Genomic DNA, 12,129 nt, shown 5'->3' with positions numbered 1-12,129 from the left:
ATTATTAGAATCACATTGTTCTTTTCCTCTAGAAATTCCAGTAAAAGTCAATAAAAATAATACTGAAGGCTAATTCTATGTGGCAGCATTTAAATTCCGACCGACGCTGACCACAGGAAACAAGTCCTCAGCAAACCTTCAGCTGAACGGCTGGTTTTTCACACTTCTGAGCTGATCACACATCGATCAGCCTATTTCCCCTGATAAACGGCTGCTCACATCTAACAAGCCCTGCAGAAAGATGGGGATTTTTGACATGGGGCCTCAACTGAGACCATTGCTGGACAGGAAGTTGGGTCTAAGGTTTCCAATATTCATATACAAAGGCTGAAGTAATTAAGGACTTTAAGAAATTTGCTAAAGGAGGTAGCTAGGAGTGGAATCCCAAAAATATAGCTCGGCATAGTACAAGATGTAGACATCAGATTCCAAAGCCAATTAGAATTCCGATGAAACTACTAGCAAAGTCTACATGCCTGAGTGGCATCCCACAAGTTTACAAACTAGAAATGAGTCACTGAATAGTCTTTACTAAAAAAAATGGTCATTTTCCTTCAGTTTCTTATACTTTTATTTGCTTAAGAAAATACCCTTCCTTAAGTCTAAGTAGATAAGAATCTTATAAGACCCCAGGCTTCAGTCTAAATCAGAGGCCGCATTTTGGCTGAAAAATCCCTGGTCTGCAAATTTTTAATTGAGGCCCATTTGCTATTTTGGTGTTTCCATGAAGTGTTCCTGCTGTGGACTCTCCACACAGTGCCACACATAGCAGGGTGGAGTGGCACCAAGTCTGAACGAAACCACAACCACGCCGGTGCGGCCTTAGCTAAAGTCAGACCTTCTCTTTCCCACACTGCAATCTTTCATGCCCACTGGGACACTCTGCCCAAGTCCAAATTCCACCATGGTCTGCTCAGCAGAATCTCAGTGCTGCTCTGATTATAACATACCCACAGTGAGACATCACTTTATATGGCATCTTTTAGTACCTGAATGGGTTAAGGAGGGGCTTTGGGGTCAGGGGCAAAAAGAGAAAAGTATTATGTATATTCTGCCATTTCATTGGGTTACTACTCCATCTGGATTATTTGAGAAAGGCAGAGGGTGGGACAGAGGGGTAAAGTTAAGGTGCAATCACCATATCCTGGCAAGATAAAAACTCCTCTCCTCTGGGCTCCCACTTCCACTCCATCCACCTGGGAACCACATAGCACAACATTGGGTAGCTAGAAGGAGCTATTGCTCAATGCTCTGCCTCCATCACTGCGAGCTGCACAGTGGCTGCTGGGAAGAAACCAGGGTAGCCAGACTGACAAAGCAGAAGGCACAGCATTAGGGCAGGTCAACCTGCTCGTCGATGACTTAGAGCATTCGGTAATCTACGAGGTATTATAGCTGGAATGAGAGGCAGGGATGGAAGTGCAGGCACATCATGAAACCTGGAACGTCTACTTACAGGCTCCACAAACTCAAACATCTTTCTCTCTTGGACTTCCTGCACCTTGAAGACGTATTCCAGGGATACTTCATAGAAATGCTGCCGGACCAGGTCCACTTGGCTGTCTGCCTACAAACAAGATGGAATTTAAGAGAAAAATGAAGTCACTATCCCAGGAGAGCATTCAGCAAGCAGGCCACAAAAAGGAACTCTGGAGATGATTTTTAAAAACAAATCAAATAGCATGATACAGAAAGAACAATAACTATAGTAACCATTTAACTACATATGTTGAAACATATATGCTAGGTATTCACGTTGTACACCTAAAATACATATACTCTTTTCAAAAGACAAAACAAAACAAAATACCCTCAAATAGAATTGTAGGTTTAAAAAGGTAAATGGATATAAGGAATTCAAACAACAGCAAAATATATATATATGTATGTATATGATCTCATTAAAAATTGGGCAGAGGATCTGAATAGACATGTCTCAAAAGAAGACATACAAATGGCCAATAGGCATTTGAAAAACTTCTCAACATCAGGAAATGCAAATCAAAACCACAATGAGGTATCGTCTTAATCCCTTTAGAATGGCTATTATAAAAAAGTAAAAAAAAATAACAAATGCTGGAAAAGATGTGGAGAAAAGGGAACTCTTATACAGTGTTGGAGGAAATGTAAATTAGTGCAGCCACTGTGGAAAACAGCACAGAGGAGTCTCAGAAAACTAAAAATAGAACCACCTTATGATCCAGCAATCCCACTGCAGGGTATATATCCAAAAGAAAGGAAATGAGAATATCAAAGGGCTACCTGTCCCCCTCCTCGCCCCCCCCCCCCGTTTATTGAAGCACTATCCACAATAGCCAAGATATAGAATCAATGAACAAATAGGTAACGAAAATGTGGTAGACATATGCAATGAAATATTACTCAGCCATGAAAAACAGAATGAAATCCTGTCATTTGCAGCAACATAACTGGAACTGGAGGTCATTATATTAAGTGAAATAAGCCTGGCACAGAAAGACAAATATCACACGTTCTCACTCACATGTGGGAGCTACGAATGTGGATCTCATGAAGGTAGAGAGTAGAATGATAGTTACCAGAGGCTGGGAAGGGGGCAGGAGGGATGAAGAGAGGTCGGTTAATGGGTACAAAAATATAGCTGGATAGAAGGAATAAGTTCTAGTGTTTGTGGCTGAGTAGTACTCCATGGTGTATATATATACTACATTTTATACCTTTTGTAACATCCTGGATAGAACTGGAGACCATTCTTCTAAGTGAAGTATTCCAAGAATGGAAAAACAAACACCACATGTACTCACTATTAAATTGGAACTAATCGATCAACACTCATGTGCACATATGGAAGTAAAACTCAACAGAAATCAAGCAGGTGGCAGGGGAGGGGATGGGTGAATTCACACCTAATGGGTACAGTGCACACTATCTGGGTGACCGATGGGCACACTTATAACTTTGACTCAAACTGTACAAAAGCAATTCATGTAACCAAAACATCTTAACTCTGTAAGATTCTGAAACAAACAAACAAAAAAAAGTTCTAGTGTTTGATAACATAGTAAGTAGGGTGACTGTGGTTATTAATAACAGCAATGTATTAAATATTTCAAAACAGCTAGAAGAGAAAATACGAAATGTTCCCAACACAAAGAAATGATAAATGGTCAAGGTGACGGACATCCTAAACACATTGAGATCTGACGATTACACATTGCAGGCACGCGTCAAAATATCACAGGTACTCCAATATGTACAATTATGTACCAATTTTAAAAAAGGGTGAATGGGTGGGCCAAATGGACATGTTAATCCAGATAGTATCATGTCACAATATTAAAAGTAATCAAATCTTTGAAACAAACAAAAAAAGAAATAGTAATGGTAATGGTTAGCTGAGCGCTAACTTTGCACCAGGAACCATGCCTAGAGCTGTATGTACGTTGCCTTATTTAATCCTCAGTAACTCCCTGTAAGGAAGATATTATCTTTATCTCTAACTTAAAAGGAGGAAAATGAAGTCCACTAACATTAAGGAGCTTGGCTAATGTCACACAGCTAGTACAGGGCAGAGCTGGGATTTCTGTCCTAATGGATCCGCCTCTAAGACCCTTGGATCATCTTGAAACCACCAGGCTCTAACACCATCCCATACCCTGTGGCAGAGCTGGGTTCCAGGGAAGACAGATTTTTCCATAGAAGACAGATTTTTTAAAGTGAAAAGGGAAACCTGAAGCAGAGCCAGTCCTTCTGAATGAACAAAACAAGCTGTCAGAGGGCAGGGAATCTCAGAAAACAACATTTTTACCCGAGTCCCAGATACTTTCTATGCGATAAGGATAAACTGCCAGTTTACCCCAAACAGGGTAATTACATCATTTCTTCTCAATTTCACTTCTCCCTCTGTGCAGGTGTGTGTCCAGGACAGGCCCACAGTGAGTACAATTAAACCACAGGTCTGGGATCTAGAACCCAGGGGAGCAAACAAGAATGCATGGAGTAGCAAGATGCTATGCTGGTAATGACCTCAATCCTCATTAGAAAGCTCTAATCCTTTCTACAATGTGCTTATGCCAACTCATTCTTTCAAAGCAAATAATTACACCAAAAGCATATTTCAATGACAAAACAGTAAAGTGGATACATTTTTTAGATAAATAAATATCCTACTAGTAGGAAACAAAACACTCTGTTTCCCTTAGAAATAACAGTCAGAAACCGTTCTGTAACACACTTTATTGAGACAAACAAAGTTCCCAAAGGAGTATTTCTTTCAGTGTTCCTTTGTCAAGATTTCTGCACAAAAAACTTGGGACAGACCCTTCCATTATACCAAACACAATTATGCTACCCCAGCATCTTAAGAACTTAGCAAATCATTCATCCATTCAACTATCATAAGCATAAAGAAACTTCCTTCATGAAGTTTACAGCTTGGTGGAGAAAAAGACATCAGTCAAATAATCATGTAAATAAAGAGAAAAGTATAAGATTCTATGAAGCCCAAAAGAGCATATTCACATCTCTCGTGCTAGCAACTTCCTCCCAAAGCAACCTACATGTTAATACTCAGAAGCTAAGTAACTTCTTAATCAAACTAAACTACATACAGGGCGAAGGTTGGAGTATTTTCTAAGCCTCCAAGCAGAGGAAGAAGCTGTCTGAGCACCGACAGATCGTTATTTGGAGGCAGGATTTCGGAGGGCCCTGCACCCCACTCCGCTAGGTGTGGCCGCTTAGGCAACTGGGCTGACACACCTTCCAACTGGGCTCCTGCCAGCTAAGTCCCACATGTGCCTGTAGCCTTCAATCTCTCTGTAGGGCAAACCCAACACACTGACACGGGGAGATGTACCTACTTCCCTTGACGACCCCGCACACACCTCACGCCTTCTCCCTGCCTGGGCTTGCCAGCTGAGACTGCAAGTGGGGAAAGGGGGTGGGGGGACCTTTCTGAAAATCTGCAAAGGCAGGAATGGAAGAGCCCAAAGGAAATCCCCGTAAGGAAAATGGAACCGACTCCAGCATCCGTCAGAGAGCTGACCTAGGTGCAAGTTCTAGTTTTACAGTTCTCTAGCTGGCGAGACCTGTTCAAGTCTCTTCCGGAGGATGGAGGAGATAATATCAGCCCTTGCTTCTGAGTAGAGCTATTTCAAAGAGAAAATGGGCCAAACAATGTGAATAATTTGAAAACCGGAAAGTGTCCTGTACATGTTGGTTGTTATTGTCACGGGCACTTCAGAGCAGAGGGTGAGCTTCAATCCCTGCTCTGCCCTAAACCAGCCGCATCATCTCTGGGCCACCACACTTCTCTCCTAACTGGTCTCCCTGTCTTATCTTCTCCCCCTCCCCCAATATACTCTGCACCCAGCAGCCAGAATAACTTTCTTAAAATCGAAATCAGATGGTCTGATCACCCCTTCAAGGCCCTCCCATGGCCTCTACCATGGTCTGCAAGCAAGACCCTGTGTGGTCTGCCCTTCCCTCCAACCTCACCTCCTCCTGTCCTAACCCACTCTCGCTGTGCTCCGGCCACTGTCCTCTAACTCTCCAAACCTCCTTCTTGCCTGCAATTTTTGCACTTTGTGTTCCCTCTGCCTGAAAACCTCTTTTCCTAGAGAAACACACAATTTTTTTTAACTTCAATGCACAGTAATACTTTTTATGTTATGACTCAATAAACACACATTTATAATTGTTAAGTGCAATGCACGTTCATACTTTCCATTCTATTCTAGCCTACTCTGCTCCATTTCATGACCCAATAATTGCAATTTGGTGACACACCCACAATTCTAAGACTGCTCCAGCTTTTCAGTTAGCTCACTGCTTCTCATCCTTCTGGGCTCAGTGCAAATGTTAGGTACCTCCTTAGGAGAAGGCTCCATTGACCACATTATTTTAAAGAGGTTACCGAAGAATCTCTATCTCATCTCCCAATTTATTTCCTTATCACTATGTGAAATTCTTATTTATTCCTTTCTTTTCTTGTGTGCTGCCTACAGAATATAAAGTCCACGAGAACAAAGACCTTGTCTCATCTTTCCACTTTTCTATCCCAGTGCCCAGAATGGTACCTGGGCCATAGTAAGTGTTCCACAGATGCTTGTAAAATGAATAAATTGATCTCTGTCTGGCCATCAGTCAACACCAAAGGCAGGTCCCTGCCGTGACCCAGCACTAAGAAGAAACGCATAACTCAACGCAGCTCCAAAGGAAAAAGAAGAAAGAGTCCCAGGTGAGATGGTAGGTTTCTCTTGCCAATGCCTGCTTACTCTGGGTACAGAATTTATCACATCCTTAGACCCCCTGCAATGAAATCATAAGCCAGGATTCCATCCCACCTGGAAGACCACTCAAAAGAGTTTCCATGTCTATCATGTGAGAAGCTATAAATCTACTAGCTTGTCCAGACCCACCAACTACTCTGTGCTTCTTGGAAAAGAGACATTCTCCTCGATTGCAAGTTCTGTAAAGGTGGAGCCTTCATTCCACCCCCACAAAACACCTAGTGCCTGGATAGACTTTCACAGAAGCATCTAGTGAATTTTCGTTGAACGAATTGTTTTTGTGCAAGCCCTTTTTGCCATTGAAGTCACTGATTTTTAAAACCATCCACCAGATGGCAGTGTTGTTCCACATTACAGCCCTGTGATCGCCACTTCCAGAAATCTAAGGACAAGCTTGCATTTAACAGCATTCCGTTCAGAGCCTCGCAATCAGGGAACAATTCTGGATAATCAAAGGTAGTCAATTTCATCAAAGATATACTAGGGGCCGGGCGCGGTGGCTCACGCCTGTAATCCTAACACTCTGGGAGGCCGAGGCGGGTGGGTGGCTCAAGGTCAGGAGTTCGAGACCAGCCTGAGCAAGAGCGAGACCCCTGTCTCTACTAAAAATAGAAAGAAATTATCAGGCCAACTAAATATATATATATATATAAAATTAGCTGGGCATGGTGGCACATGCCTGTAGTCCCAGCTACTCGGGAGGCTGAGGCAGGAGGATCGCTTGAGCCCAGGAGTTTGAGGTTGCTGTGAGTTAGGCTGATGCCACGGCACTCACTCTAGCCCAGGCAACAGAGAGAGACTCTATCTCAACAACAACAACAAAAAAGATATACTAGGTGTTTAATAATGTTCCTAACAGTTGATTTTTTAATAAAGGTGAAGAAAATCACCACTAAATAGCTGAAACACCTTGAGCAAATCACTTGACCTCTACAAGGAGCTTGGCTCCTTCATGTGTAATTCAAGGAGGCTGGACTGGATAATCCAAGGTCCCTCCCTCTTGCCAATCTATTTGCATGACATTGGTGCTGAGGAACAGTGTCTGGCAGGCAACAGAGTCCAGCCACCCCTCCTGCGACAGAGAAGTAGAAGAGACAGCTGGGCTAAGGGAAAGGGCTCCACAGGCAGGTGCCAGGGTTGACTAGCTACTGGCAGGCTACTTAACATCTCTGAGCCTCAGTTTCCTCACATGTAAAATAGAGGTAATAATTACATCTCACAGGGAGATTGTGAAGATTCAAGAAGATTCCATGTAAAGTGCTTAACACCAGTACCTGAGACATAAATATACATTCAACAAATGTTTGCTGCTATTACTGTTGCTATTGGTGTTAGTAGTAGTAGCAGTAGTATCCTTGTTGTTGCTGCTGTTAGGTTTTTATTCCATTTAATTCAGTTCAGGTACAACTAAAAAGCAATGCTTGAGAATTGACCTGAACAGACCAGGACTTGCAAGAAAGACCTGCAGCCCAATCCTCATCTGCACAGTACTTAGAAAGTAGGAATGCCTAAAAGACAAGAACACAAAGGACTGTAACAAAAGAGCATAATGAAAAACACCTGCTGAGATATATAACTGGCAAGGTCCAGAAGAATGACATCCAATTTGGAAACAGGGAATGGAGAACAAGTCAGTCATAGTGATGATACTTTATGTTTGTACAATAGTTATAGTTTGCCTTCTCATTCATGACATAGGCTGGACACATATTTTATGAGTATTTTAGAAATAAAGGAAATAAAGCTCAGAAAGTTTAAGTAACTTGCACCAGACCACACAGTAAATACATGGCAGAGCAAATCTTGAAGCAAGGTACCTTATTTGCCAGCCCCATGTTCTGGTCTCTACACTGTGACACCTCAAAGGGAGATAGCATTAGGATGGTGCTAAAAGAAAACACTCAGCCGGACACAGTGGCTCACACCTGTAATCCTAGCACTCTGGGAGGCCAAGGCAGGTGGATCATTTGAGCTCAGGAGTTCAAGACCAGCCTGAACAAAAATGAGACCCTGTCTCTGCTAAAAAAAAAATTGAAAGAAATTATATGGACAACTAAAATATATAGAGAGAAAAACCTAGCCGGGCATGGTGGCACACGCCTGTAGTCCCAGCTACTTGGGAGGCTGAGGCAGGAGGATTGCCTGAGCCCAGGAGTTGGAGGTTGCTGTGAGCTAGGCTGACGCCATGGCACTCTAGCTGGGGCAACAGAGTGAGACTCTGTCTCAAAAAAAAAAAAAAGAAAGAAAGAAAGAAAAAAAAAAAAGAAAACACTGGATCCATCCCAGACCAAGTCAGCAACATCTAGGCACGGATAAAATGGACCTGGCGGAGAAGCAGCCTCACTCTGGGGAATGCCACGCTTACAGGATAACTGTGCTGTGGGCCTCCCAGTATCGGCAGGCACTGGAACAACCACACACCTGCTCAACTCTGAACACCTGCAGTAATGGTGCACGGTCATCTAATCCGTAATGGTCACAGCTCCATGGCTACGAAGCTGACTTTTCTTTCCAAGTGACTACTTTTAAAAAGACCCCATGCATATCCAGAAAAACCAGGGACAAGTCTAAGAATTTATTTTCTTGAAACAAGGTTACCAAAGTGCAAAACAATATGCATGACAATAAAGCACTGCTTTAAAAAAAAGAGAGACTAATATCAAGTACTGATTGAAATAATGAAAAAATTAATATTAAGGAAGGATGACCAAAGTGTTTCAGATGCTAACATTTCATGTCACTGACGTGAGGCAGGAAGTCAAAAGGTAACACTGCAGAATTAAGGCCAAGATTGAGAGAAACAGGAAGAGATGTCAGTTTGCAACGAAGAAGCACAGTCTAGCAATTAGGGCTCCCCAGCCAGGAGGTGGTGGCGTTGGCCCACAGGATGCTCCACCACGGGGTGAGCCACAAAGGTAGGGCAGGATGGGAGACCACAAAGGCAATCCAGCATCAGGCACCAGGCGAGGGGTCAGATCAAGCTCCTGCCTTCCTAACCCTAAGAGTTTCTGGGCAAGAGCAACCAGCACATATCCAGAGCACCACATAAAAATTAAACATTTTACTGAGGATACTAGTGAAGTTTCTTACCTCCTGCAGCTGAGATTCTTTCTTTTTGGAAGATAAATTCAAGTGTTTTTCTAAGATGCCACAATACTTCTCTGTCTCTTTGTCATACTTCTTTTTGGCTTCCTGGCAAAAAAGAGAAGAGGAGAAAAAGTAACATTTTGCAGGAATAAAAGCAGCCTCAGCCTCTCAAGACCTTTCTGCGCATCTTCATAGCCTCATCATGCCCTCAGAGCACACAGCACAGCAGATGACCCAGGGCCTACTTTTCAGACATTGCCCACTAAATCATGCAACCACCCTCAGCCCCGCAGTGTGAGCATCTATCATAGAGGCACCAGCACAATGCCAGAAACAAGGTAAATACCAGTATTTAATAGTGGCAAAGCCAAGACTACTCCTCTAAGATCTTCAGTTGTGAAACAGGAATTTCTAGCTTCTAACCCACAAGGTTATTCAAAGCCAGAAGAAGGGGGAGGTTCCCTATGAAGCTAATACTATGGAAGCAAGAGCTACTTTAGACTAAGGCTAGATCCAGCCTTAATAGTGTTCAAAAAGCACTTATTTACAGGCCTAATATCCTTTGACAAAATATTATCACATATGGGTCTTCATGCTAAAGAATAATTCAAAACGAAGATGTTATCTTCACAAATGTATTCACTACAGCACCATTTATACTAGCAAAATAAAAATAAAAGCAGCAGCAAGGATAGGGCTTGGGATAATTAAAGTATGGAACATCCAATAAGTGTGACTAGTCACATGGAAAATTGCTCCTATTATAGTATTAACAGCATTTTAGGGACTTGGTGTGTGCTACATACAGTGTATCTACCTATCGACAAAGATTAGATGGGAACATATAATACTTACATGACAATACCTGAGTTAAAGAAATGAGATAATGGGTAATTTTTTTCCTCTTTGGGAAATTTTTATCAGCTTATATTATTGCCTTCAAAGTGAAAAATAATACTATACATATTAATCCTTGCTCTCCCTCCCAGTCATTGAGTCACTGAGGTTCTATTTTTACATGCCACTCCCTGCCCCATTTGACAGATAAGAAAACTTGGACCAGGGAGGTTAACTTGTAAAAAGTCACAGGAGTGACAGAGCTGGGATTTGGGCCCAAGACAATCTGTCTCCCAAGCCCGTGTTCCCCACCACGCTTGAGAGAGATCGTCAGTCGTTTTCCTTCCACACTCCAGTGGGAAGGCAGGCACTGGGCTGACAGACAGGATCAAATCTACTAACTGGGTGCATCATTCCTGCTTTTGACTCACTCAGAGCCCAAAGGGATATTTTTCCGCAACTCCGAGGCCCAGAAAAGGAAAGAAATGTTCTGACCGGATAAGGAAGTTCAGACACATCTCTTTATTCATTTAACAAATTCACGATGAGCAACCACTGTGTTAGGCTCCACTTTAGGCACTGGAAATACAAGACAGAAATGGTCCCTACCCTCATGGTGGGAATGTTCCAGTAGAAAGAAAAACACAATTAACCAGTAAACAAATAATCAGTGTAATTATAGATTGCTGCAAGTGCTACAGAGGAAATAAACAAGGTGTGGTCCCAGAGATTCTTTAGAGAGGATGCTCAGAAAAGCCCTCACTGGTAAAGGAGATGTGAGTTAGCAGGAGAAAGGAGAACAGTTAAGTGCAAATGCCCTGGGGCAGGACGCTCAGAGCCAAGAAGCCATCACCAGGAGCCCTGACAAGCTCCCACAATGTCACAAGGCCATTTATCTGGTATATACCTCACAGAATGGGAATTATACCCATTTTAACTGACATGCATCCATTTCTACAAATCTGAGTTTTGCTTAAAAGACTGCTCACATACAAGAACAAGTAAATGTGCAGAAGCAAATGAAAAAAACCCTAAAGTGACAATCACTCCCTCACATTTGAGGAAGGTATAAGCAGGAGACTTGACTCAAGCAACTCTTTTCCTTTAAAGAGACCAGCAACTTCAAGCTGGGACTCCAAATCCTATGACCGCTCACATTTACCTCTTCCCACCAGCCTTATCAGCGACCCCACAGAGGAGAGCCCTGGTGCAGGGACAGTCCCGCCGGCCAGAGGTGAGACAAGGCCAGGGAACATGAGTCACTGACACTCCGACTTTCTGGCAACTTTCGCCTCCACATTCCATGTCCTACAGGACGGCCGAAGTCAGAGAAAAGAGTAAAGGGAAAGGGAAGCAGTTTCTGTCCTGAGAAAACAGCACCAAGACCTCTGCAGGAAAAATTCCACTGCAATTTATTATAGATGCTGTTCTTAAGATGGGAGGCTGGTATTACCCAGAGTTACGCAGGACACAGGATGGTCTGCACCTTCCAGGCAGCCCACTGCGGAGGGGTCAAGTACACAAAGGACAGATTAGGATCCCGGAGTTTATCCTCAACTCTGTAGGGACTGACTCGAAACAAATCACCGTCCCTCTCCGGGACTCTGATCCCTCACCTATAAACTGAAGCTGACTCGATGAAGGTTTCCTCTTTCAGCTCAATGATTAGATAACAAAATTAAGCACAAGAACACCCCCTTCCTCATAAGGTTGTTAGAATTAAATGAGATAAACGACACGCAGTGCTCAGCAGAGTGCCTGTCCCGGGGAAAGCGCTCCATAAATGTCAGCGATGGTGATGATGGTGGCGATGATGACGGGTCACTCACTGAACCCACCGCCTTGTCAAGGACACCACTTGCTTTCCACATCCCCTGTGCCACGAAGGCAACCCTTCCAAGCACCTACCACAATTCCAAATTATACATTTATTTAT

General features: G+C 43.0%; 1 protein-coding gene across 3 annotated transcripts in view; it reads right to left on the bottom strand.

Annotated features, from left to right (window-relative positions):
* ARHGAP26 (Rho GTPase activating protein 26) overlaps nucleotides 1-12,129 on the bottom strand; it is a 378,528-nt gene that overhangs the window by 260,002 nt on the left and 106,397 nt on the right. For all 3 annotated transcript variants that reach the window (XM_069484154.1, XM_069484152.1, XM_069484153.1), the window contains exons 5-6: nucleotides 9,360-9,461; nucleotides 1,457-1,567 (exon numbers count right to left, since the gene is read on the bottom strand). In XM_069484154.1, coding sequence (XP_069340255.1) covers nucleotides 1,457-1,567; nucleotides 9,360-9,461 — 213 coding nt within the window. The remainder of the gene's footprint in view (nucleotides 1-1,456; nucleotides 1,568-9,359; nucleotides 9,462-12,129) is intronic.

This window comes from Eulemur rufifrons, chromosome 10 (assembly GCF_041146395.1).
Source record: "Eulemur rufifrons isolate Redbay chromosome 10, OSU_ERuf_1, whole genome shotgun sequence".
Classification (NCBI taxonomy): domain Eukaryota; kingdom Metazoa; phylum Chordata; class Mammalia; order Primates; family Lemuridae; genus Eulemur; species Eulemur rufifrons.
Note: the sequence above shows the minus strand (reverse complement) of the source record. Positions and strands in the feature narration are given on the sequence as shown.